The sequence below is a fragment of the Anabas testudineus genome, chromosome 7, assembly GCF_900324465.2.
Source record: "Anabas testudineus chromosome 7, fAnaTes1.2, whole genome shotgun sequence".
Taxonomy (NCBI): domain Eukaryota; kingdom Metazoa; phylum Chordata; class Actinopteri; order Anabantiformes; family Anabantidae; genus Anabas; species Anabas testudineus.
In genome coordinates this window covers 21,654,876-21,682,190 of record NC_046616.1, presented here as the reverse complement: position 1 = coordinate 21,682,190, position 27,315 = coordinate 21,654,876, and the positions used below count along the sequence as shown (strand labels likewise).

Below are 27,315 nucleotides of genomic sequence, written 5' to 3'. Positions count from 1 at the left end.
TATCCTGCTGACTTGCTTGCTTGCTCACACTGCCATAGAAACAGGGTTCCAGAGTGCAGTGGAGGCTCATTCTGTTCAGGAGCAAGCAAGGGAGAGGATCGGGAGGACAGGGTGAGAGAGAAGGGGGGAGAAAAAAAAAAGCAGAGAACACAGAGAGAAAAGAGAGAAACAGGGAGGAAGAAGTGAAAGAGACTGAGAGAGAGGGAGTGGGAGAGGGAGAGAGTGAGGGATCAAGAGAGGAAAAGTGAGAGACACTGTCACTGGTGAGTACATAGCTGTCACAGCAGATTGAATCAGTGGTTCGAATCTGATGCTTTGAGCCTCTTTTTTTCTCTTCTTCTTCTTCTTCTGCTTCTTCTGTGTGTTTCGCTTTTTGACGATTGATTTCTCTGGCTTAGTTTCACAGTGCAGCTGAGGCGCTGGGAAAACAGGTTGCAGGTTGTCAGTTTGTTGTGGGATGTGAGAGGGTGAGACAAACGGCGCTTCACACTCAGGCGCAGAGACAGATGCAGAGCAGCAGCGGCTTTTTATTTGGTAATCAGTCATAAGTACTGTAGGAACCTCTCAATTTATAACCTCTTTGCAACAGTGTGTATTTTCTTTTGAATAATATATGCTGATAAACTACTTCTGCTTTTTTTTGGCAGCCTTCCTGGCTATATTATACTCTTCTCTAGCATTTATGAAGCACCGTGTTAATATTTGATTAGAGTGGATGTCTGCGGCTGCACTTTCCGTCTCTATCTTACACACCTGTGCTCATGATATTGTTGCTGATATATTTGTTCTTCCCACGGTTTTTATCACTTATTGAACTACAGTGATGTTCGGAGCTCCACCTGTGCAGCAGAGGTGGATGGACTAACTCAGCTGCATGGCGTAAAATGTCAGGTCACCGCTTTGTGTGTATGTGTGTGTTTTCTATTTGTGTCTCTGTCTGTTTCTGTTTGCACATGCTTATGTCACTTTTTCTCCCCCCCACCCCCCACCCTCCACAACACCAACCGACCTCCCACCCCACCCTCTCTCTCGCTCTTGCTGGGTTTGATCAACGTGCATCATGACACTTTGATGAAACGCCAGAGCAGTGGGGCTAATGGGGGAGAGATACAGCAGGGCACCCTGTGCCTCATGTCAGCTCCAGTGTGGGGGAAATTGTGTTATTCCGATCATGCTCTGCCATGTTGTCACTTAGGATTTAAAGTACTTCAGGTGCGATAATAGGCGGAGATTGCTGTCTTGAATTTATCAGAAAGTACTGCTGGAAATGTCTGTTACAAAAATTTACAACCTGTAACTTGGAGCTCAGCGTTAATCCTGCTTAGGTTTATCTCTGTGGTTCACTCGGATCCCCTGCCTCCCTTCACCTGTTCCAACAGTGCCCTTCTATTTCATATCCCCCCCACCAGCAGCAGTAGCTCTGGGAGAAAGGCGGAATTAAACAAATCCAACCAACCTTATCAGTTTTCTGTTGGCTCCCGCCATGACTGGACCCCAGTGGCCCTTCTTGGCAAGCTGTGCATGTGTGTGTGTCGACGCGTGTGCATGTATGTGGCTACAAAACGCATGTGACGGAGCGCAAGCGTGAATGTGAGTAATGCGTAGTGAGCGCTGCTGACATGATTGTGTGCGATCAGGATGGCCACTGGGGCCGTTTGTTTTTTCTTTGTGAGCGGATTCAGGCATTCTGGCGTTTTGTCTTCTTTTCCTATCTCTCCCGTGACATGGTTTATGACTTCCTGTAAAAATGTCACTCACTAAGACTGGACTACAAAATGCTCCCTGCACAGGAGCTTAGTGTGCCGACAATAGTGCACAGTGGTGTGATAAAGCCTGTTAAGAGCGCAGCTGGGAATGCACGGCTGCAGGATGTGAGAGATACTGTTGAATCCTCTGACGGGCCCCTAAAGACACAATTTGTTTCAATACAATATTAAATTGGGCTGAATTTTGACAACCCTGTAGACTGGATCAATACTCCACGAGGGGAAACGATATTGCTCTTGTAAACAAGAAGATATGACAATGACTGCACTTGTTTGCTGGAAGCACAAGAAGCTGATGTTAAAGTGACTGAGAGGTGAATCTCGTGTTTATGAAGAGGCCAAATGTTGCATCTCTCAGAAAAAGCTCTGCAGGGGAAAAAAAAACTGCTACTGAGATGCAAATGGCTTTTTAGCAAGTAGGCGCAGAATCCATTTTGATGAACTACATTTTCGTTAAGGTCCACAGCTAATGAATCCCCTGTTGAATCTTTCATTCATGATTACTGGCTTTTCTCACACTACAGAGCCAAAAAAAGAACAGTGCTGTTGATGTATACAAGCATGCCAACTCAGCAACGCAGTCATTAACAGGACAGAATGAGCATGGCAGTCTGCCTTCACAGGAGAGTGCGCATGACAAGACAACAAGTCCCTTATCAACAGTCCAACATGTTAAAGTAAGAACTTGTAGCTCAGCCTCAGCCTGCTGCTGGTCAGTGACCTGTAAAACTAGATGATTTTTATTTTTTTTACACTGCTGCCATGTTGTGCCACAGCCTCCCAGCTGTTAAAAACATAAGTGGTTATAGAAGTCAGGTTAGGTGTATAATAAAATCTTTGATGACATATGTTCTTAGGCCATTACATGTACTAGTGAGTTTCTGTATTTTAATACTTTAATTTCAATTCCAACTCACACCAGACTCAACAAATTGCTTCTTATCACCATAAAGTCTGTTAGTGTTGAACCTGACCTGTGAGACACACCACAGGCATTCGTTAGTCTCTGACTATATACAACGACCTATCCTATCCTATACTGAGTGTTGGGACATGGATTATTTTCTATTTCAAGTTCAGTTTTACTTGTACCTTAGATTGTGTTTTATGACAGCACATATTACATGTAGCAGTGCAGTAACCAGTGTAACAGGTTCACCTTCAGGCCATGTTAAGCGCACTGTGCAAGCATAAAAATGTATTCAGCTGGGTTTTTTGCTTAATTATAAATTAGAAAGAATAATATTACCACTGTGTTGTGTTTGCTTTCACTTTTGCTTCGGCAGCTGCAGCACATTGTGACCCCTCATTGGAAATGCCAGAAGTCACTAAGTTACCAATTTGGACCTCGAAGCCTGTCATTTTATCCAGTTTTTTTTTTTTTTACAAAACACTAACGATTAGAGATAAGTAAATAATTTGTGCAGAAAACCTGTGCTCTCCTATCATGCATACCATGAACCTTGACCCCATGCTGAAAGTCACTGATGCAAGTAACATCATTTAAAAGTTGGATATTTGTTCATTTAGATAAAACAAAAAATACACAAAGGTTTGGCTGATCATCAAAATAGTGGTTCTCAACAACAAATTACTGATGAAATTGTAATAAAATTGAAGGACAATAACTGAACATATCTTGAAACTTTCACACTTTGCAGCCATATACCAAAGCTTTCATCACAACCTGTTGTTGTTGAACACTGTGCTCTCTTCCCACCAACACCACCAGCAGAGATAATACCAGAACACCCTAAAGGCACTGATTGACTTTCACAGTTTTTGTCTGGTAGAGTGTACAGAAGAATATAAATTGAGGTTTCTTCAAACAGTCAACCCAAGAAGTGGGTCTGAACAGTTTCTGAGTTGATGGTCACTTCCTACAGTGTTTCACAGGAGAGGAAAGAGCGTGGAGCTGAACTAAACGTGTGTGGCTCTACTGAAAACATGGTATCAATCAAAAAGTGTTGATTTCATTGTTTCTCTGTAAACAGGCATAAATACTTTACACATAGAAAATGCAAAGAGCTACTGAGCTGAACTGCATTGCACAATCAATACTCGGATACAGAGAGGAAAAATGAGTGGATTCAGCTGCTAAACCCTTGCAGGTAATCCGCCTTGCTGAGGAGTGCAGGAGTTGCTTTTAACCCGATAACACTCGTATCTTGATGAAGCGCTTTGGGCTCGCCATTTTTCTTGTTATCAGCTGAGCTATAATGCATCATCAGGCGACCGGCTTCTGAGCACCAAATGTCAGGCCTCGCTTGATTCAACAGAGTCAGAGTGATGGATGCATCATTACCTCATGTTGACTTGTTGTTGGCTGCCATTATTCATAAGCCTTAGGACAAAGGTCAGGTCAAAGGTCCTGTCTCCCCTCCCTTGAGAAATCCGATGTGTTGGCATTTTAGAGTACATTGATGTGTCCTTAAAAAGTAAACTTGGGATACATTAGAGAAATGCACAGGCCTAATAAGAAGGCATTACCAAACTAACTAACTTAACAAATAGATTGACAATTTGTGTGCTACACTTCCTAACAGAGAGATAGACAGGAATAAAAGTAGAAGAAGAAACAATATGGTCCACAAATTGGAAAACAGAAACAGCCCTTGTTCTGTAGACGATAGAAATGAGTACAATACAGTAGGCCTATTTAAGAAATGCCTTATATAAGACTGAAAGAAGCACAAAACCCTCTTTGCATAGCTGGACTCACGCGTCTGTGTAGCTTGCGTAGAGCATGAAAGGCCCTCCATTAGCGACAAATAGCTGGTATTAGCCACACTTAGTAGTATACAGACGTGAATGGTAACTTAGCGATAACAGCAATTTAGCTTATTCTCAGCAACAAACAGAAAAAGCTGGTTTCATAAAATGTTGAATGTTGTCCAACGAATGCCTTTACAATAAATCTGAAGCCAGGGCCAGTTAGCAGATAACAGCTAGCCTAGTTTAAATAATGCATCCACTTGTATTTCCCCAAATGCTGAACTACTGCATATAGAATATTTACCAACCACAACAATTGCTCATGTTAATGTGCAACCTAAACATCTTCACTGCATCCTTCTGTGTTTTAAACAAGCACGATTTCATTGCCCTGACATTCTCTGGTGAACAAGCAAACATTTTAATAAGCTCCCATGATGTGCCAGAACTTATTACCGTTTCACTTATGTTTCTCCCACAGATTTTTCTAAACGCAAAGGAATTTAGACGCTCCCACTGCCTCCACATCATTCACATCCTCTCCTTACAAATGACAGGTTAGCTGCAAGTCCTATTTGTTTGTCATGATTAACAATGTAATATTTCAAGGCAATGAAGGATCGTGAGCATAGCGTTCCTCATGCCACACCAGCCACTTCTAACTTCTGTCTGTAATGGATGGAGCACAACAATTTAAAATCGCTTGTGATGAAAATAACTGAGAATGAAAATGAGTAAAAGCTATTTGAACAGGGCCTGTAAGTTTTATTGTGATATGTCTGGAAACTAAACCATCCACTGTAGCATGCAGGAAGCATGGGTCCGATTGATAAAGGTTCTGAACCGTGTGATGTCAAACATCGTCTTTATTAGATAGCATCATGCGGTCCACCTGCTCTGCTGGCCCGAGTTCTTGGACTGTACAGATTCCAACTCCAGCTGGTTTATCCCTTTCCTCATATAAAACAAATCATGCCAGGTCATATTCAATATAATATTTATAGCTCACTGTATGGTAAAAAGTCATTAGCTACAAAATGATAGGAGGAGACAAGGGTGAGGATGATGGATCAGGCATGATGCTGAGGGGAATGATGAGGTGAGTAAGGTCAAGGCTCATAACACCTGAACTATGGAGAAGGATCTCTGTCTTATAACCAATAACTGAACCAAACACAATGCCCCAAAGAATTAAAAAAATGTGGGCAGCATATACATTATTATTTACTGTACAGAAAGTACACAGTAAATGTCCTGTACTGTAGTTTAAAGGATAAGGCTGGCACTATTCTATATTTCCCATCACATCCAATGAAATCAACATGGTCGTCTAGCTCTACTCTTTGAAAAAGCCCATCTCATAACAGTATAGTTTCATCTAATGTTATTTCCTTATACCTCACTTGAAGGTCGCTTTGGATAAACGCATCTGCCAAATGACTAAATGTAAATGTAATCTCCAGTTTATCTGATTCTTTGTATGAAGGAGGTCACGTGGTCAGTGGAACCACTTACTTTAACGGTGTTTGCTGATCTACAAATAATGCCTTTTCTTTTTCATTTTACATATTATAACTTGCAGCTATAAATCCTCAAGACAATATTTTATATGGCAATTAACCGATGGGTGACGTAGGAGAAAAAAGCCCTGCACTGCAGTTTTCTGTCTGTTGTTATAGAGGGAGTATGTAAATATGCACGTTTCATTTTTTCACTTCCTGAGGGCACAGAAGATTTCCCACCGGTCACATCCAGCAGCTGATGCATTTTTATTTGAGTACATAAGACGAATCTCCAGACGTCTCACTTGGCACAGCCTGAAATACTGTGTCAGTACTTTTTAAAAATGTCAATTCCATCTGCAATTCAGACACATTTACAAGTAGATAGTAACTTCTAGATGATTTTTTGATTGATCATTATTTAAGACCTGTTTTATTCCTGTTTTCATACATTACCGATCCACAACAATAAAAACTGTAGTCATAAAATATGATTAACTTATTATTACCAATATTAGCTGTTTATGATTTTATTACTGTTTTGGTTCATTTTTGCTTGAAAAACAAAATACAAAAACACCAAAAACGTAACCAGTACAATTTCATATATTTTTGTTATTATCCGATCTTAACCAAAGGGCTTCGCCTTACTATCATACTTTATAACACAAATTCAGAAATTTGAAAAGCTGAAACTAGTCCATTTTTTTATCTAGTGACCACAGGATTTTTTCTATTTGAATGTGTTCATTTGACCATTAAAAACACACATACTGCATGTTACATTTTTTTTATTTCTGTATCATTTGTACTTATTTTCATGTGCTGCTGCAAATGATGGATTTGTAGCTACTCAATCCTCATTTGCGGTGTGCCTTAGGAAGGTCACAATGGTACACAATCGTAGCACAATGTCTTAATGAGCAATGGATTGATTTTGCACTACATATCTCCCACAAGAAGTGTAGACTGTGTAAACATCTACCACTCACATTCTTCCTTTTACCTTTGAATGAAATGGGATTTTTTCTTGAGCAGGCCTGTGAAGCTCTGTAGTCTATTTCAATATTTGCAAACAGCCCCCATGAGTAAAAGCAACCTGGAAAGCTGAAAGCTGTGCGACAGAGATAGGGGCTCCTGGTCAACAAGCAGGTTAATTGTGTGATAGGACCAGATGCTAATACTGAACTCAGCAATCACAGCCCTACAGGCGGCTCCCCTGTGGCTTTTGATTGGCCACAGAACACAGCAATCAAATGACATTTGACTCTAAAGCTCTACAACATTTTGATGAACAATTTGCTCAAGTCCATATGTATTGAATTTTTGTAATGAGTTTAATATTTTAACTTTCCTGGGTACATGACAACAGTTCCTGAACTGTTTGGAAGATTAGAAGCCGTGGAGGAGAAGGGAGACAGCACTTTGATTAACTTCACACTTATGGAGGAGATAACAGCTTTCTGAGAGTCTCTCCAGGGAAGATTATTGAGTGTGAGCGCTGGCACATTGTACCAACCCTCAGAAGTCCATTAGCAAACTCAAATCATTAGATGCTACCACTCGTCGAACAACGGTCATCACAGATTCCCGCTGAAAACTGATTAAGTTGATCATAAGCTTAACTTAAAGTTAACACAACTTAACATAGCCTACTTTACCATACAAGCCACAAGAGCATCTCTTGAAATATCACCCCAAGGCACATGGTGTACCAGAGCTTCAGACCTACGGTTTGGTTTAAAATGGGTACTATATACATATATATATATATATATATATATATATATATATATATATATATATATATATATATATATAGAGAGAGAGAGAGAGAGAGAGAGAGAGAGAGAGAGAGAGAGAGAGAGAGAGAGAACTTAAAAACATGAAGAGTGTGTCACAGTATTTTTACTGGTCTTTTACTGGTCTTCAGTTGGGTTGTTTTCATGAGGTCAATTAGACCCACTAATTCACCTGTTATAAAACTTTGATCTTTGTTTTATGTGTTAATTAATGAGCTTCAGAGGCGTTGATAGGCAGATTCTTTCTCTATTTTAACAGAGTCATTTACTGTCTTCATCCTAAGCTAGATGCCAGCTATTGTTTCATATTTAATAAACGGACACCGGCATTGATAGTCTTATGTCTTTGCCAAAAAGCAAGTCAGCACATTTCCCAAAATGTCAAGCTACTGTTCCAGTGCTTTAAAAAGGATATCTATAAAGGAGCATAAAGACTTTATTTTAAATTACAAAGATCAGTAAAGTCATTTCTGTTCCTATTTTGCATTTAGCTACAAAATGTGCCCATTTTTTTTGTATGCTTGAGCTGTCACTGAGTTTGAACTCAGATGAGTTTCCTCAACAAGACGTTTCTGTCACGAAAAAAAAAAAACAGCCCCCCGCTGTCAGTGACAGCTTTACAATATCTGAACAGAACATATTTCCACTCGGCCTTGCAGGTTGGACTGAGTGATGGAGCTTACAATTGAAGTGGATATTGCAGAGCAGGTGCATCCCCTAAATCGTTCTGTTGGTTCGGCTGCATTTATTGTAGTATGCAATATTCAGCTTTTTTGCTTAAGGATGCTAAGTTCACGTAACGGAAAAACATTATCTGTTCTGTCCCCTTTTATCTTTCATGTCAACCAAGCTGGCTACTGTGACTACGCTGGCTGATCAATTCACAATCGGCCTGCATTTATTTGAATAAAAGATAATTAATAAGAAACAAAACGTGACGTATGATAATAACCTTGGCAAAATGTGAAAGTATAATTTTTCTTCTACTGCATCAGATTCTCTTCACACCTCCAGCTCTACTGCTGGGGTGTAAATTCCTCTTTGCATGTGGTGGGGCTTCGGGCTTTGGGGATCTGGAGGATTATGGGATTTTCTGGATGCTCTGAAAAATACACCATGGCTTACAGTATTCCAAAAATGGCTGAGGTACCCACATCAAGATGAAAGCGTGTTATTTCCCCCCTTAGGGGAAGAAGGGCTGGAAACCACTGATGAGAGCTTTGAAAGCAATGTGTTTGGGAAACATTTACAAGTCAAGGAGAGTGTGGTAAAGTGTAACTTTTCCAATTTCATTAAATGTCACTGACTGTTGTCTAAAGTGCACTTTCCCCAAACCGCTTTAATTTTCTCTTGAAATTGTTACCATTAATAACAAGGCAACCATAATGATCCTGTTACACTTAGTACCGTGCAGCAATTTTGTACCTTCAACTCTTGGTGTGTGCAAGTAAAAAACACTGTATGCCTGTGACTGCTGCAATGTTTGGGGTTACCAATATTAATACATCAGAAAAACTGAAATAAATCTGTTGATATATCTGCTGAATAAAATTATAACCTCAAATGCAGACATTGGACTTGTAACTTTCTATTTTGTCAAAAAAGGAAAAAAAGCTACGTCTCGACCACATTTAAAAGGTTTTTGCAGCTCGTCTCTTTTTCCCTTTGGAAATATCAAATGTCACACCCATGTGTGACAGGCAGAGGATGAATAATTGTAGTCTGTAGGGTACAGACATCTCCAGCAATCACCACCGTCCTCAGACATTGGCCTTTAGGTAAATGATCACTGAGGGTAGATAGAGACTGTACAGAAATTACTTCTGCTTTACTGCAAAAGAAAAGGATGTGAGCATTAGTAATAAATGAAGAGTCTAATGAGGCAAATGTAACTAAAACAGGTCTGGAGTGAAAAGTTGATTCAACTGCATGGTTGCAGGTTCATTGTTGACAAAAACAAAGAAAGGCAGCTTCACTTTCTGAAAAACAGAACAAAAAGGGGGAAAAGAAGAATATGGAGCCACAGGTGGCAGGAAGTTCAGCGTGTGTCTGTTCTCCAGCACAGGTTCTGTTTAGTATGACAGCAGTCTCTAAACTAGAGTTTTAGTCACAGCATGTAAAATACAGCTCCAATAATATAACATTTGGTTTGACAGCAGTCACTTTCACAGCTCATGGAAATGCTCACACAGCCGACCAAGGGCCTGTATCAGAAAGTGGGAACAGTGGCTTATCCGTTTTTTTTTAGGCTTAACTCAGGTTTTCTGGTGGATCACTGGCTGAAGATCATTTTAAACAGCTCCAGAGCAGGTTAATTCCAGAAGCTCTGATCCAATCAGGACATTTTATGATAAAAGTATTTTGTTAAAAAGAAGAAGTACTTCATTCATGGTTCTGGTCTCACCTCTGGTTACACCTCCGAGGCTTCACAGAGCCGGATAACAGCCTGCTGACCAGTGATCTCTTAACCTGTGTTAGTCATGTATTAACCACTTTAGAAATGCTCAAACTGTACGCCAAATGAGTGAGGAGGATGAAATTCAGAACGATTTTAAAATGAGTCTGGGTGAATTTGTGGATATAATCGGGACAAATGTGCACAGCTCACAACCTGGAGGGAAGGTGGGAAAGGGACCAGTTCCGCCCCACTAACCCTACAGAACGCAGCTTGTGTAAAGAAACGTCCTCACTACAGCAGAGACAGCTTTTTGATGTCTCTATGACCTGTGTGTATTACCTTCAGCAGAGTGGACTTTTCCTGCTGAAGATGAGTCCGTTCATAACGGCAAACAGAGAGAGCGCATATTCTCTCTAATGACCAGGTTACTATGGGAACCAGGTTAGATTTGAAAGCACTGGACGAAGGAGGGAAAAAAAAGCCCCCGGGCTTCACTTTGCTCTCTCCCTCCACTTCAAAACAAACCTTAATTAAATTTGCGCACCCTCAGAAACACCTGATAACATCTCAGTCAATCCTGGTTTTGATGCAACACAGCACGAAAAAAGAAACTTACTGCTGGTCTTCAAACAAAAATCACAGCGATACATGCAAAGTGGCAGATGGAGAGAGTGGAGTAGGCTGCTCGGCGCAGAGCTTGATGTGGTTCAAGCTTGTGGGAAAGGGTAAGCACGCCACAGCGTTTTTAGAGCGCTGGAACTGCCCCTGCATTCACCCCAGTCATTTCCTAGATGTTTCATTTTTTAGACTTAAATACCCATATTTCATACAGCAGTGCCTCACTTCCTTTTGCACCTGCCATTAAACAGCCTGGGTTGAGCATTGCATTGAGATTAATACACCCTCAAGTATTGATTGGGAACATTTTTTTTTTTGTCACGATGAAAGAACCTCAAAAGACCCGTCTGATTAATTGTAGGATAGTGATAGTCTACTCCTGTGTGCGATGGGTGTGATCATTAATGGTAGTTTTATGCTAAACCCCCGAGGTCAGTCTAGTCTCACGCGGTCAGGGGCGGTTGTGTCCAGAGGGAGTAATATGTTCACACAGCTCTGCTCCATTAGCCATCTGTCTGGAGAGAAAGAACAATGGCTTTTCTATCACTCCACTTCTCTTACATCCAGGGCGCCGGGCTCTCTGTCTCTGTCTCACTATCGCCGCATCATTAGCTCACCGCATATGTTGTGTCTCATCTTCTCATCACTAGAAGGCACAGACTAGAAGGAATTAGCAGCATTTCAACTTCTATTTTTGCATTTATTATGGTTGAAAAAATGTATTGTACTGCAGGCACAGTGCTGGGGTTATCACTCCCACTATGGATTAGCTTTTTTTTTTTTTATCCCTTTAGCACTTCTAGCATCTGTCATGCAAAGTGCAAAGGTTGAAAAAGTGATAAGTGTAGGTGTAATGTTGCAGGTGTGATGTGAACAAAAGGTCATTACGCACACTCAACCCACATGTCTGCTCACACACAGTTTTTATGTTATCTTGTGTAAGTGACAACTGTAAGGTGCACGCTGAACCAACAGGAAGTTACTGTGGCTTTACCTGGTGCAGCTGCAGCAGAGGCTGACACCCAGGGGTTACCAGGGTCATTTAAAACACTTGATGTACGCTCCATTGCTGAACATACTTTTTGATAAAGTGTGACATAAACTTTCCGATCATGCCACTGGGCCTAATATTTATTGCAAATAAATGGCCATAAAAGAGACAAAAGATGCATCTTATTACACTAGAAGTTGCCTCTGCCTCAGGAGCCAGTTTGCCAGGCCAAATAAACAGGCTTTAGCTGTACCCCACAGCACAACACTCAAAATCATTATGAAAACAGAAGTTCTTGCAGTTCAAGCATGAAGAATATTGAGAAAATCCATTCATTTTAACCTTTTTGACGTTACTGTGACTTGATTTTGTGGAACTCCTCACTTTGAAGGGTGCTGCTGCAGTGGGAGATGTAACACAGGCTGGAGTTCAAATGCAAATTTTTGACATGCCAATGCATTTGGTAGCGGAAGATTGTCACCATGGACTGACCCTATGCTGTGCACTGGGATATTTCAGTGCACAGCATAGGGTCAGCTTCAATGTGCCGTGACGGTGGATGAAGACTGCGCACGACAGTCCAGTCAAGATGAAGCTTTGTGGAGAGCTGTGTGAAATTTCAGATGACACTGAGAGGCCTGGGCTGTGGACAGCTGAGAAATCCTCCTCAGGCATAAATCCTCCAGACTTGAAATCCTGGCTAAGCTATAAATTCGCTTTAGTGGACACTCCATTTAGTTTGAATTTTGAACATAAAAGCTCTTAATTTGTGCAAAATATGGCGGAAAAAGTTTTTACAGCCTTTAGGTCATTTAAGAATAGTTTAAACATAAATGCATCAGTTTGCCATGCAGCCATGCATGTAAGTAAGTTATTTAAAATTTTAAGACAATTTGACATCAAAGGCCAGCAGTGGAATTGATTTTACATGTGTAGTGTATAGCATTGAGCTGTCATAGTATTTATGTAACTGTGGCAAGATGGCAATAAAGGTCCTATCACTGTATTCTTGTAAATGGAGTGGAGTAAAAAGCACAACATTTCCATCTGAAGTGGAACAGATGTGTGAGGTACTTGAAACACTTCAGTACAAGTACACAAAATGGTAAAAACACACATGAAATAAGTCTGAATAAGAAATACAGCAAAAGGCATAAGCACCACAGTCTTTGGCAAACTTGGATATAATTATTATTAAATTAAATATTAACTGTGTCTTTCAAACGTAGCTTTCACACCATGGACATTATAGTTAGTTAAGGTAACCTGAAGAGATTTCAGTCCATGTTTCCTGAAGCATCTCCTAGAAGTTCACACAGTCAAGCTGCTCCCACAACAGCTCAATAGAATTGAGATATTTCTTATGAGAACAAAATTGGCTCCAGCGCCATCCATCGGGCATGGGGTTGCAGAATTCCCTTCTTTAAAATCCCTTCTACAACCAGGTCATCACATTGCCTCAAACCCACAATTGCTGATGATGCAGATACAGTACTCAACCATGTAAAGAAGACCAGGTATATTGCTTCTTTATTCAGCCCATACAACATAATTGCAAAAGGTTTTTCTGATGGTCAATTGGCCCGAACACAGAAAGTTACCCCAAACTTTTCAATGGTAATCAAGCATTTATTTTAATGAAGTGCTTGAGAACTTGATGGCCTCTGTTGGGTAGTACAAATGATCACTTATTATTCAGCATTACCAATCAAAACCAAAGTTTTTCATTTAATATACAGTAATGTAGCATTTTTATGTGGTATTGATACTTTTAATATTTAAATACTTCTTCCACCGCTGTCAAAGATCACAAGTTGTGTGATTTTCCGTGATCCGTGGTGCTCAGATTTCACTTCAGTGAGAAAAGGCTGAATCCAGTAAATATTACAAAAGAACTAATTAAATTTTTCAGTGTGCGAAGCTGCTGCTTGCTATCTCTGGAGTGTTCTGTGGAGACGGGAGTTGAGGGATCCTCTGAGAGGCCACAGAGACACTTCTCCGCGTGACTTATGGTAGATAAGCCTGACAAGGCTGCGTGGAAAAGAACACTCCAGCAAAATTAAGGGAATTGAATTCAATCCCAAAAAGTGTGAAAACACAAGGATCAGCTGTTGAAATGTAATTACTTTAAATCAAGAATGAAGTGACTTTGGCAAGCTTCCCAAAGGCAAAAGCCAGAGATACACTGTATGTTTTCTGCATTTGTTCTTTTTTCCCTCGGTGCCTGTGAATCCTTGCAGCGTGCTTGTCAGCATTCTTGGGGTGTCGCCAGGTCTTTGTATGCTGCTGGTTTTCCAGGAAGCATATTCAAACTATGCGGTACCCAGCTCCTTTTATCTGTCTGGTAAAAATCCCAGTAAAGGTTTCTAGCACCTTGGTTCTTTTCCCAGAAAAGACCTTTGACAAAAAAGAATTCAAATAGACTTTATTGTTTTTTCAGACTATAATTACTTTAATTGTGACTCTAAAGTTATCTGTGTGCATGTAAATGAGTACATACCCACATTTTAATTTTACATTTTATGGGATTGAAGACAAACAGAGGTCTTATAAAACCAGCACCAGGATGTTTGAAAAAATCCTAATAGATCTCTCTCTCTCCTTTTCTCCCTCCTCTCTCACCCTTGTAATCACCATCTGTTTGTCCATATTGTGTTCTCCTCTGTTTCTGGTCCCTATGGCTTACCACCAGACGCTACTTTTGGCCTCCTGCTCACTGTGTTTGTGATCTGTGGACTGGCTCTGCTGGGCCTCCTTACATTCGTCTCCTGGAAGCTGTGCTGGGTGCCTTGGCGGACTAAAGCCCACTTCCCCAGTGCAGCCCTCGCTCCAGCCTGTGGCCCAGAGCACTGTCCGCTCCAGCCGCCTGTCCCACTGCCCAGCCCCCAGGAGCCACCGGTCACTATGGCGACAGAGAAGGTGAAGGATCCCATGGGTTCAATGGGTTTTCTGGAGGCGGCAGTGAAGATAAGCCATACATCTCCTGACATCCCCACTGATGTTCAACTCTCCATGAGGGAGCACTTCCTGCGCCGCACACAGCGCATGCAGAGACAAACCACTGAGCCAGCTTCCTCCACTCGGTTAGTTACATACACATGTGTATCCAACGGACATAAAAGTGTGCGATGTGCTTATCCATGTGTAAATGTGCATTCACACAAAAGCAGAATTTAAGACACAAAATCAGACAGTATAAAAGCTTCATTAATCCAAGATGAAATAAAAGAGAGAACACAGTATTTTCACAGAGAAGGCACAAAAAAACCCTTAATATATCACTAATGAGGGTAAACATTTTCTATCTAGGCAATTTGGTAAATACAAAGTTAATTATAATAAATACTGTGCAGTAGATCATGTTGCACTCTGCCTTTGAGGCATCTCTTTGCAGGTCATTATGGTAAAGCTAATTATATGTGATGGCTTCTTTGTGAGAAGTAATGGAATATACTGGAGAAAAAAAAAACATTTGCTGTTTCAATACTACAGCAATACTCCACATTTTCCCATGTTAATAAATTAACATTAGTACATTCCACCTATTATTGTGTGCGGGCTCTCAATGTCTTGCAGTATTTCTGAATTAGTCTCCTGACACATTGAAGCATCAGCAACTCCTGAGACAGTTGTGCTTTTGTTGCAGTTGTCATTTAATTCCTTTTGTGGATTAGTTTGAAATGATTTCTATCCTTCTATTTCACCTTTTGCATAACTTTGACTGTGTTTTCCCAACAATCTCACTGCAAAGCAAAGAAGAGCAAAAACCCACAGTGGCACGTGCTAATGAAACATTCACTGCTTTCACTAGTTATTTCTCCCCACAGGAAATGAATCAGCTAGCCATTGACTGCTGTCTTTGTCTGATCAATTGCAACCTTAATGAAAGATGTGAGGTGACGAAGTCAGTTACCGTCCGAGTTCATGTCGGTGTGTTCAAAACCTCACAGAGTTTCCCCGCTCTTCACCATGGCTCCTTAAGACAACAGCTCTTTTCGGTCACTCTTTCTTTCTTCCTGTCTTTTCTCTCCATGCAGGCACAATTCTTTCAAGAGACACCTGCCCAGGCAGATGCAGGTAGGCAGTCTAGACCTGGGAAACGACTATATGGTGGACAAAGACGAAAAGCCAACCAGCATTGGCCGTATCCAGCCAGAGCTCTATCAAGAGAAGACCTCAGAATCGGAGGATTCGTCTAAGAATGGCAGCAGCAAAAACTGTGGCAGGATTAACTTCTCTCTCAAGTATGACTATGAAAACGAAGCCCTCCTCGTGAACATCATCAAGGCAGTAGACCTGCCAGCCAAGGACTTGTGCGGCACATCTGACCCCTATGTGAAAATCTACCTGCTGCCTGACCGCAAGAAGTTCCAGACCCGCGTCCACCGAAAAACACTCAACCCCACATTCGATGAGAGCTTCCAGTTTCCTGTGCCTTATGATGAGCTGGCTGTCAGGAAGCTCCACATGAGTGTTTTTGACTTTGACCGGTTTTCGCGGCATGATATGATTGGGGAGGTGGTGCTGGAAAACTTGTTTGAGATATCAGACCTCTCCAGGGAGACAAACATTTGGAGGGACATCCAATATGCCACCAGTGTAAGAATCTATTGGCTTTTTGTGTGTCTTTTAGATTTAGTAGTAGTTCAGAGAGGCTTACATGCATGTCCTACAATGACCTTTATGTCTCACACAGACAGTGAAATAACACCTTCTAGCACAAATGACTCTATTGTGTTGTGACTCAAAGCTCTCCGCTTTGGGTTTGCACACATCTGTTTTTTCTAGGTCTCAAAGTTGACAAGTTTAACACGAACACAGGCTGATCAAGCTCAATCCACAGCACAGAAATGGGCTACTGAATGGTCATAGCGTTTCCACGAGGGCATTGAGTCTTGTTCTCTGACATTAATCAGTGAAAACTTACCAGCAAGTTAAAATAACAACGCAGGCAGAATGATAATGTGAACCTAGTAGACTATATAGTGGCAAACATTTAGGAAATCATAGCAGAAAAAGCAATTTGTGACGTTAAAAATAACTTAAATGAGCCAAGCCATCGTTAACAAAACCTGATGCTTTTCCTGCTATAAGTCAAAATGCATGAAGGTAAAAATACTCAAACTACATTTGAGAGCAAACTAAATACATAAACACATACATAATACTGCTAAAGCATAAATACTTGCTAAGCGCTAGAATCGAAGTCTATATTAATTTACTGTATGAATGTTTGTGACTCTTTGTTGTACTGTATGACTGTAAGCTTCTCCTTCAGTTCAATCTCCAGCCTTCAATTTGAGAACAACCACGCCTTTTACAACGTGAAAGACAGTAATAACTCACTCTATTGAGGGCTTGATCCCATAAAATGTTTCACTGAACTCTGTTTTTATTTTTTATTTCTATCATTATTCAATTACAGGATAGATAGGATATCATAAATAATTCATTAAGCCCTACATATACATGTAAAATGTAATTCACCACTGAGCTGAATAATTCAAATCCAACCGACGAGACTAGATTCAGAGAACGTGTTGGTCAGAATGGGAAAATAAGTGGTTTGTTGAGGAAATTGTAGTAGGAAAAATTGTAGATACAATCCTGTAGTGTGAAAGTAATTACTAGAAATATGTCAAACGGCAAATCCATCAGACACATATTTTAATTTTCTATTGCACAACATCATAATTGTCACCTATTAAAATACACTGAAAGATTAGCTGCACACACAAGGTGTTACTAACACTTCAAGCATGACAGATTTTTTTTTCTCACTGCTTACTCATGCAATTATTTTCCTCTTTCTGCTACTTGTTGATGTCCAGAGGCCATTTTCAGGGAAGTGTTCCGTGTCTCTGGCACCATGTTCGACACCTTGGAGCCTTCATCGCTTTATCACCTCCTCGGTGCCCTTATATCTGACAGTTTTTCCCTCCAGTAGTTGAACTTGAGCTTCTTCAAGGATTGTTCAATAATCTCAGTGTTATTGCTTAGAAGGCAGAAAAGAAAGGCGGCCCTCTCCTTGGCACACAAACTTTATTGAACCACCAAATGATTTTACAACAAAATCCCCTGCTCACATTAAATTGGAGATTGGCAATATAAAGAATGCACAGATGGTGGGATTACAATAGAAACAAGAAAACAAAAGACAGGATGTGTTGTATTTGGAAGTCTAAGATAAAGACACTGCTTTAAAAAAACATTTTGGTTGTATTGAGCAAACAGAGGAAAGAAGGGAGAAAGAAAAGAGCCAGCAGCTTCACTCAGTTCATAGATCAGGGAGAGACAATCATCAATAGGCTACAAGCATTAGTAAGATAAAGAGTCTGGAGAAGTTTTCTTATTGACTTCACAGTATTAGTCATGATCTAAACTAAGTATTTTAGAGAGGTTCTTGGAGTGATAAATGCTGATGTTAGTCAAAGTGCAGCTGACTTGTGCAGGTATCAGCTCATATGTATCTAAAGTCACTGTTATGGTGATCAGCTGTGGTTTAGAGTGAACGGTCACAACTGCTATTGGATGTGCTGCTGGAGAAGTTAGTGTAGCTAATAGTGTCAGATTTGGGAAGAAATTCAAATTTTGGTTTTTGAGTTTCACTCTGTCCAAAAGTAGAAGTTGTCTTACTAAACAGTGTGTTTGTCTTTTCAACAAATGGGGTCTAAAGTGAATCCAAAGCTGTTTTCAGCAAAAAGGTGATACTAGAAGGCATCTGCTTCCTCTGTTTTCTTATTGGAAACAGGGTTGATTGCATAAAAAAATAAGTAGTTTCGAATAATTGCTGCAGTGGACACAGTAAAACGTACTCATAATTGTGTCAAATGTAAAAATTAATGAGCAAAAAAGTGATAGAAAGATTTTCAAAGTCAACTGCTACTTTCTATTGTCTTTTTTTAGAGTTTTCTTCATTTAATTCTGGCTCCAGCAGCTTTTGAGGGAAAGTGTACATTAAATTATGGAGATTTTGCACAGGTTCTGGTTAAAATTATTAATTATTCTTAAGACAGTGTGGTATGACAGTTCAAAATACTGTAGAGCTGGCTGATGAACTGTCCCTGCCTCTCGCCCAGTAACAGCTGGGATTGGCGCCAGCAGTCCTACGACAAAAAAGCAGTTAAGATAATGTGGCGATTGATGGATAAATGTGTGTATAAAATTTCATGGCAATCAAGCCATTAGATATTTCACGAAAAACATGTCAACCTCATGGCAGGACTATGGAAAAAGTCAGAGGGATCACTGAGGTCAGCAGCATTCGAGGACACTGAACGTCTGTACAGAATTTCATGGTGATCCAACTAAAATGACGGACTTCCGGACACGCTGTCCCTAGAGCCACACTGCCAACGTGGCTAAACGATGATTAATGCAGTTCAGATGATACTGACTGGCAACAAAACAGCCTGTGTTTCTACACGGACAATCAAAGTGTCACTTCATGCTTTTACAACACTTGACATTTCTGCTGTCCTCTCACATTGCGGCTAAAACTTCACACCCTTCATTTGAAATCCCTCATTTCCACAGCAGTGAAAGGCAAAGCCACAGCTGTACAGTATGTGTGAGGAGACATTAAGACTGCGGAGTGCAGACGTGCCGGGATTTGCCAATCAGTGTGGCTCTCACCACGCTCATTCGGAGTGATTAGGAGTCTGTGTCACATTAATACTGATTCTAGGATGGGGATAAGAACTCACATGGGACAAATAACAAGACTCTCAATCCACTTGAGGCTATTAGCTCAGCGGGGGCTCACACGGCACTGTCTCCACTAGGTGAAAGCTAATATTTTAGTAGGTAGACCGGCTGTGAGAGATTTGGTCTCAGGAGTAATTTAAAAACTGAGTGAATGATTTTGATGATAAGCCTCTAAAAAACTTTTACTATTGACTTAATATAGTATCTTGAGTCACAATAATTTGAAAACATAATAGAAAATTAAGCTTCTTGCTTTTTATGCAATTTAACATAATGAAAAGTGCAATGAGAACAATGATAATTTGCTGATTGAGAAATGCTTAAATTAGCTCAGGATTAGTTCATAACTTCAGAATTAGACCATAGATGAAATGATTTGAAGTGAAGCCCTGTTATTCAGTGTTTCTCTCTCACTTGAACAGCTCTATACTGTCGGTTACAACACTTGGGGTCCATTATTTTAATGAAGATCATTTCAGAAATTGATTATTAAGAAATACCTACATTTTTGTAAAACGTGTCTTAAAGCACTAAACCTGGCTACCTCAGCAAATAATACATAGCTACACTATAAAGCCACATGTTGTTTTTCAACAGCATTTATAATTGGCCATATGCCATATCAGTCACTGCTCATTGAGTTATGATCATTAGCAAGCTTTAGAAGAACTAGTCAACAAGGTTGGTTACAACAGCATGCAAGAGCCATTATTTTGTATTATCATAGTAAATTTTAGTTGAATGGCTGAGATTAATAGTTAATATAGTTCATTAATAAACCAGTTATAAAACCAGAATTGATGTTACAAATACATACAGAAAATAAATGTATATTTTTGATAAATCCAATGTAAATATCAATCTGATCTTCTGCCTTGGTGATGTGAATGAACCTTAAAGGTCTTTACACTTTATTCTCTCTAAGAAAGTGTACTGTGTAGATATGATTTTTTTTTTTTTGTCTTGTTGTACAAAATGCTGACAGTACAGTTCATTTTCTACCTTCGTGGTGTTTTATAACAAACATAATCCATTTGTCTTTCGATTTATCTCATATTATGCCCTCTTCTCTGCAGAATTAGATCTGAATTGCAGTTACCACTAAATTTCATGCCCTAAATGCAAATGGAAAGCTGCATTATTTTATGAAATTACATCTTTCACATACGTTTCTGTGTAATCCCTGCTATAATTAGCCAGTTTACCAGTGTCAGTAGTACCAATATAACAAGAGGCCACCATACTGGAGATCTTAATCATTTACTCTGTTTTTTTATGTTAATTTTATGTTAGACGTTGAGAAGGGTACCGAAGAAGATTAAGAACACTATTCAAAATGTAAGATCTAACTTTAAATGTGAGATCTAAGTGATACTTATTATATTGCTCTTTTGTAGAACAGTAACAAATAACCACATTGTGTTTTTTGTTAGTCTTTGTTTGGTGCTGAAGAACCAGACTATGAACAAATCTAACACTGAAACATTTTCATTTTATATTCATTGAACATCACACTGACTCAAAATAGCTTAATGCAAAAGTGAAACGGAAAGAGATTTTTTGCTTACATATATATGTGTGTGTGTGTGTGTGTGTGTGTGTGTGTGTTTGTTTGTTCCCACAGGAAAGCGTTGACCTTGGTGAGATCATGTTCTCACTATGCTACCTGCCGACTGCAGGCAGACTCACACTTACTGTCATCAAGTGCAGGAACCTCAAGGCCATGGACATCACTGGATACTCAGGTGTGTTTTATGTTGTGTGTGTGTCTGGGTGTGTACTGTTGCTGTGTGTGGGTTTGTGTGGCTCATTTACAGCTACAATAACCTAAAATAAATGAATCCCACTTTGAATATCCATGTGTAAGCATGTGAGATAAAACTGAACAAACAGTGTACGGCCCTCTCTTCTGCTGAGTTCTATTTATTTCACCAGTTATTCATATTCAACACTTGCAATATTAAAACAATGTCAGCAAATAGTTGCAGGAGACGTGCTTATTTTAATAGACTGTTGTACCTCTATTTCCTATCTGTGTTTCCCTAAAATGCTGATATCACTTGTAAAATGTGACATTTATTGGGCTTTAAATGTCAGGGTTCAGGTGTAATTCGGAGGTAATGTGATTTTATTCCTCCCATGTTTAGTGACATTTCATAATTTGAATGTGACTCATTTTAATCCCTTGAGTTTTAGGCATTTAGCTGCCTGCCATTATTTCAATCTGTGCATCATAAACTCGTAGCTATCAAATTGAGCCTTCAAGCATATTGGGTTGCAAAGGGAGCACTCTTGTTTGTTGTTTATAGATTTAGGGCAGCTTACATCTGACTAAAACGTGGCATAATGGATCCTACGAGGAGATGGATAAAGATTGAAATCAGTATTCATCAGGAAGCTTTCTCCGTCATGCTATTTGAGCTATCTGTAGCCTCACATTCTCTTTGTTTACACAAGGCGTTGACTCACACTTTTGTGCACATTATTGATGCCAGGTCCTCCAGGGTTGCCTAAGAGAAACAAAAAAAAAAAGACTCACTGGTGGGTCTATCTTCTAAGACATCTTTGAAGATGTTTTAGGCAAACATTGTAAGAGCTCTGTTTTATCGTAATCCCAGAAGCCTGATCTTCATGCTAATTATTGATCTGGCTTTTAGAGTCCCGAAGCCGCGAAACACAATGACATGTCACAAAATACAATGTTATTTTCCAACACATAGGAACATTTCAGGAAACACAACATTTGTGGCTGTGTTTCCTTAAATGTTGTGAAATACTTGTTGTGTTTTGCACCCTACCTGTCAGTTTTCTATCCATCCAATAAGATGGATAATGATGGTGTTTAACCATGAAGTCACCAATAGCATCTGGTGTTATTCTCCCTCTTTTCCTCTAACTGATTAGATCCCTATGTTAAAGTGTCGCTCATATGTGACGGAAGACGTTTGAAAAAGAAGAAGACTAGCATAAAGAAGAACACTCTGAATCCCACCTACAACGAGGCCATCATCTTTGACATCCCACCAGACAGTATGGACCATGTCAGCCTGCACATCTCTGTGATGGACTATGATTTGTATGTACAAACTACAGCTCTAATGATTTGTCAGTGGCTTAATAATCAGCAGCTATTTGAATATTTAGTTCATTGTTATTTTTCAAGCCAAAATGGTTCAACGAATGCTCAACATTGTCTTCTTAGAAAATATATTCTGCTTACTTAAGTGAAGGAAATGTTACCACATTCCTCTGCTGAAGGTAAAAAGTTCACCTGTGCTCTCCTTTAACTTGAGTTGACGACCGGATTATGTTACATCACTGATTCTGCAGACAATTGCGATCTGAAACGGTGAAGCTAGAACAGAAGACACTGAAAACAAAACGACTACATGCATGTTAAAGGTCAGACAGTGCGTGTATCTAGTAGAAAAGCAGCAGACATTCTCAGGATTAGAAACGTAGCCCCTTGTGTCATTACAGTCTATTGTGCTTGGAATAAATCAGGCTGTGCTAATAATCTAGGGATTATGCAGTTAAGTCTGCCTTCATTTACACTTTGTTACCTGGGAAACGATCCGCTTTGATGGCCTTTCTGAGATGAGTCAATTCTAGTGTCACAGAGGCAATCAGCTGTAGAATTGTACGTGTGACAGGAGACTCCGATTCAGATCTGTGCCTGCTTTCACTCCAAAATGCCCTTCTTGCAATTAGAAACAATACTTTGATGTATGAGTTGTCTTGTCAGGTTAAGGCAGATGTACTTATACTGAATGTGTGTGTCTCATCAGGGTAGGTCATAATGAGATCATTGGTGTGATGCGGGTTGGATGCCATGCCGAGGGACTTGGCAGGGACCACTGGAATGAAATGTTGGCTTATCCACGGAAGCCCATTGCACACTGGCACCCCCTGCTGGAATCCAAGAAGTCTGAGAAGGAGGTAGGTTTGGGGCTAGAGTGACTGTTTAGGATTATTCTGTACATGTTTATCTTTTAGGATGAGCAATCATAGGGCTTAGCTGGTAATTCTCCTTAGCGCATAAAGAATATCGCTCCAGGGCAGAGGTTTTAAACTGTAAGGAGTGAAGAGGTGAGGTGGAAGACATGAGGCAGCAAAACTACTGCTAGAGGTTGAAGTGACAGTTGCCTGCAGCTGTTTTTTGAAAATAACTGGAAGTTAGTTGGCGTAGTGTGGTCTGATGATCTGGCTCGCGTTCCAGTGCTGTCAGGATACAGCAGCAGCAGCAGCAGCAGCAGTGGCTGGCACACAGCTCAAAGTGGCAATTAAGACGCTTGTGTCAAAAACCCCACTCCTTCTGTGAGTCATAACTCAGTCGACTCTGAACACACATCATGATACACGTATTTCTTAAGATGCTGCGACTTACACCTGCTGATTTCATCATCTCTGAAGTGTAATGTGAGTAAATGTCCATAAATCTTTGTAGAAATAAATCTTTTAGAAGAATGCTAATAATAACTCCAGGACTTCATTGAGAATCAAAGAATTAGGGGGTACATGTATAAGGGGAGCTGGACAGATACATTAATAACATTTGTGTTTTTGAATATTTATTGGTAGTCGTTCTGTGTACAGTAAATACTAATATTCCTCTCTACATGTATTTGTTCTGTGTTGAAAGTGACCCAAGAGTGGAAGAAAGGGAAAAAAAGCAACATGCATCGTATGAATCATTGCCTTGTGTCTTTGTGTCCTGCAGTGGAAGGCGAGGACAGCCAGCTTTGACAGCCAAGGCTCGTGCCCCTCACCCAGGCCTCCTGCTAGTCCCTGAGCAGAGCCACCTGCGACCCAGCAGCTCTGAAGGGGGCTTCCTCCTTCCTGTTGATCCACTTCCTGTCTGTCTGATTGAGGAGAAACACAACCCCACTGTCTCTCTCTCTCTCTCTCTCTCGCTTTCTCTCTTTCCCCTCCCTTCCTCAAGTCTAGTCCCAGAGCACTCCCAAGAACTGATCTAGGACCACTGTCAGTCAGTCAGTTGTGTGAAGCGCACACGTCTTTTCAGATTAAAGTCTTAGGGTCCCCGATTTGAAATGTGGGTGTTGCCATGACCCAGTGCTGCCCCTGGTTGTCCTCAGAACAGATTATCTGGACGTCCACTCTGCAGACATTTAATAGTGAGCTGTCTGAGCTGAGGGTGAACAGATCTCTGTGTCCTCACATGAGACTATCAAACACTGAAGATGCAGCTCAGCACTGCAGAGACTCTCTGATGGAAAAAAACAAACAAACAAAACTCGCTCCCTGAAAGCAGCAGAGTGAAGCTGAGGACACAAGGACAGGGGTTGAAAAAGGCATAATGTTAAAACGCGATGGGAAGCTACTCTAAATCTGTGTACATTGAATTTTACAGTGCTGTATAGGCATAAAACGATACTGAACTGTCGCATTTTGAAGCCATTGGATGTAAAAGCGCTACATCAGGCATTATTGTTTGTGAATAACAAAAATGAAATGAATTTCGAAGCTCCAGCTGAGTTCAATGTACTTCCACTTTCATCAGTAACATAAGCAATTATCTGATCTGCAGATTAGTGAGGCTGGACCAGGCTGACACGAAAGCATTCTCAGCTTGGCAATTTGCAGCTTTCGTGTGTTTTCACAAGCAGCCATGACAACCAGTTTTCCTTAACAAAGAGGAACAAGAAGTGGAAGAGCATCACTGGTACTCACGGGAGAACAAATTGGCTGCAGTGTTATTTCTGATGTCAATTCTTAAACAAGCTTTTTAATATCCCCGAGTAGAAGATTCAATTGTCTGACAAAGGCACAAATAGTTTAGAGTATGAACTAAAAACCAACCTTAGAACAATTTTAAAAGAGACAACAGTCATTTTGACAGAAAAAGCTTTTTGCCAGTCGGGGCTCTGGAGGTTTGTGTAAACAGAGAAATAGCGAGCGCACTTTACACACACCTTTACCTCCTGCTCTGTTTGATGTTTGCTTCTGAGCAATGTCACTCTTCCGAATGAAAACTCACACTCGTGTTTTCCCTCAGACAAAACACTCTTCAGAAGCACTTCTTTTAGCTTTTAATGGATTTGTAGAGTTTCATGTACAGCTGTGAGTATGTGCGTGCGTGTGTGTCGTTTTTTTCCAATCAGAAAACCATACAAGATAAGATGATCTAGGTATAAGTTAGAAAATATTACTGACATTTTAAATATATGTAGCCTCATTGGTGGTGATGACTGAGAAAATGTATGAATAAGGTGAACATATTCCTTGTTTAACTTACAGAGCAACTTTCTTGATGTCTATCCTGTCATTACTCACACTATTGTACAGGGATAAAGTCTATTTGAATTTCTCAGCAAGATGCTTGACCTGCTACATATGGTAAATGGATTATTTTTGAAGATATTTGAGTTAATTGTAGTTAAGAAAGTCTGCAGCACTGCTGGTAATATCAGTTTGATCTGCATCAATATAATTCCTTTAATAGGTCCCCTTATTTGATTTGCTGTTTTTACATGCACTCCTATAAATGTTCATGTGAAAAGCAGTAATGTGTTATAACAGCTTTTAATTTAAAATATCCAATAATGGAGGTTCCATATTCAGTAGCTTGCAAACATTTGTTAGACACATTTGGCTGGCCAGGGGCCCCTCAGATGGTAGAAACATCACATTGTTGCATTTGTAAGTTTTGCACAGCCAAAACACAGAATCACAATTGTTTGTGCAGCCTCTCTTCATGATGATGTCTGCTGTACTTTAAAGGCAAACAGCAGGATTTTCATACATGCTGAACTTACTAATATAATGTCTGTAATGAAGGAGGTGCAGCAGGCAAACTGCAGCAATTTAATTTAAGCTAATTTTATGTTACTTGCAAAATTGAGGCTTCACTGCTTTTAATTCATTTCTCCCTTCTTGTAAGAACTAACTTTGTACAGTGTGCAGTTTAAAATTGTAATACTTAATATAATTAAAGATTTAATACAGATATAGCACAACTTTTACGACAATTAGCAACAAAAAACAACAGCATTTCTATCCTCTATTGTTGTATATGTTTCTATATACAATTAAACTTCAAACACAAAACAATTTTTCTACTAAATGAGAACATGTTGACATTTGGCCCAAATAGCAAATCACAGATGCATTTCTACTGCACATATCCATAAAATGTTTTCAAAAACATCTATTTGACCACCAGAATATTCAATCTTGCAGTACAGCGTCCAGTTTGTCTACAATGTTATTAGCTTTGTATGCTTTATATGGCACTCAGCAGCACTTGGTTAAGGTTAGGGAAAGACTGTGACTACGGCAAAAGAGAAAGTCCAAAAGTTTTATATTAAACAAAACCACAGTGTTTCCCTAACCTTAACCAAAGTGCCTTTGCTACCTAAACCTAACCACACACTCTGGAGTCAAACATGCATCTGTGAGGTGTCAGTCCTGCACTTTGTACGCCACTTCAATCCAACTTCCCATTAATAAATGCAGAAATTCCTTCATTCAAAAAATATATTGCATCCGAACATAATGTATTGATAATGTTCCCTATAACAACATAATCGTGTTTGCAGTTTTGTTGCATAAGAACGTCATTTTTAAGAACCAGGGTCGAAGTAAAGCTCTTAAATACAGTTTGCTGTAAGACCACCTCAAAATAGGGAAGAAGGAGCTTGCTGAAATTTCACAGCTTTTGGTGCATGCATGGTGGGAAAGTCTCCTCCTGGCAAACATCTTCCAGTCTAAATCCTAGATCACCACTAAATGGTCATTTTTGGTTAGTGGTACAAACAACCTCTATAGTTGCGATGTATTTTACAGGAGGACAGTC

General features: G+C 40.0%; 1 protein-coding gene across 1 annotated transcript; it reads left to right on the top strand.

The window, feature by feature from the left end:
* Positions 1–226: 226 nt before the first annotated feature.
* Positions 227–24,803, top strand: syt6a (synaptotagmin VIa; the record flags this gene model as incomplete). Its single annotated transcript, XM_026367637.1, has 7 exons — positions 227–263; positions 14,485–14,875; positions 15,830–16,391; positions 21,124–21,244; positions 22,404–22,575; positions 23,288–23,438; positions 24,220–24,803. Coding segments are annotated over 7 exons (1,506 nt in total), but the record flags the coding sequence as incomplete, so codon positions are not given.
* Between the last annotated feature and the right edge of the window lie 2,512 nt (positions 24,804–27,315).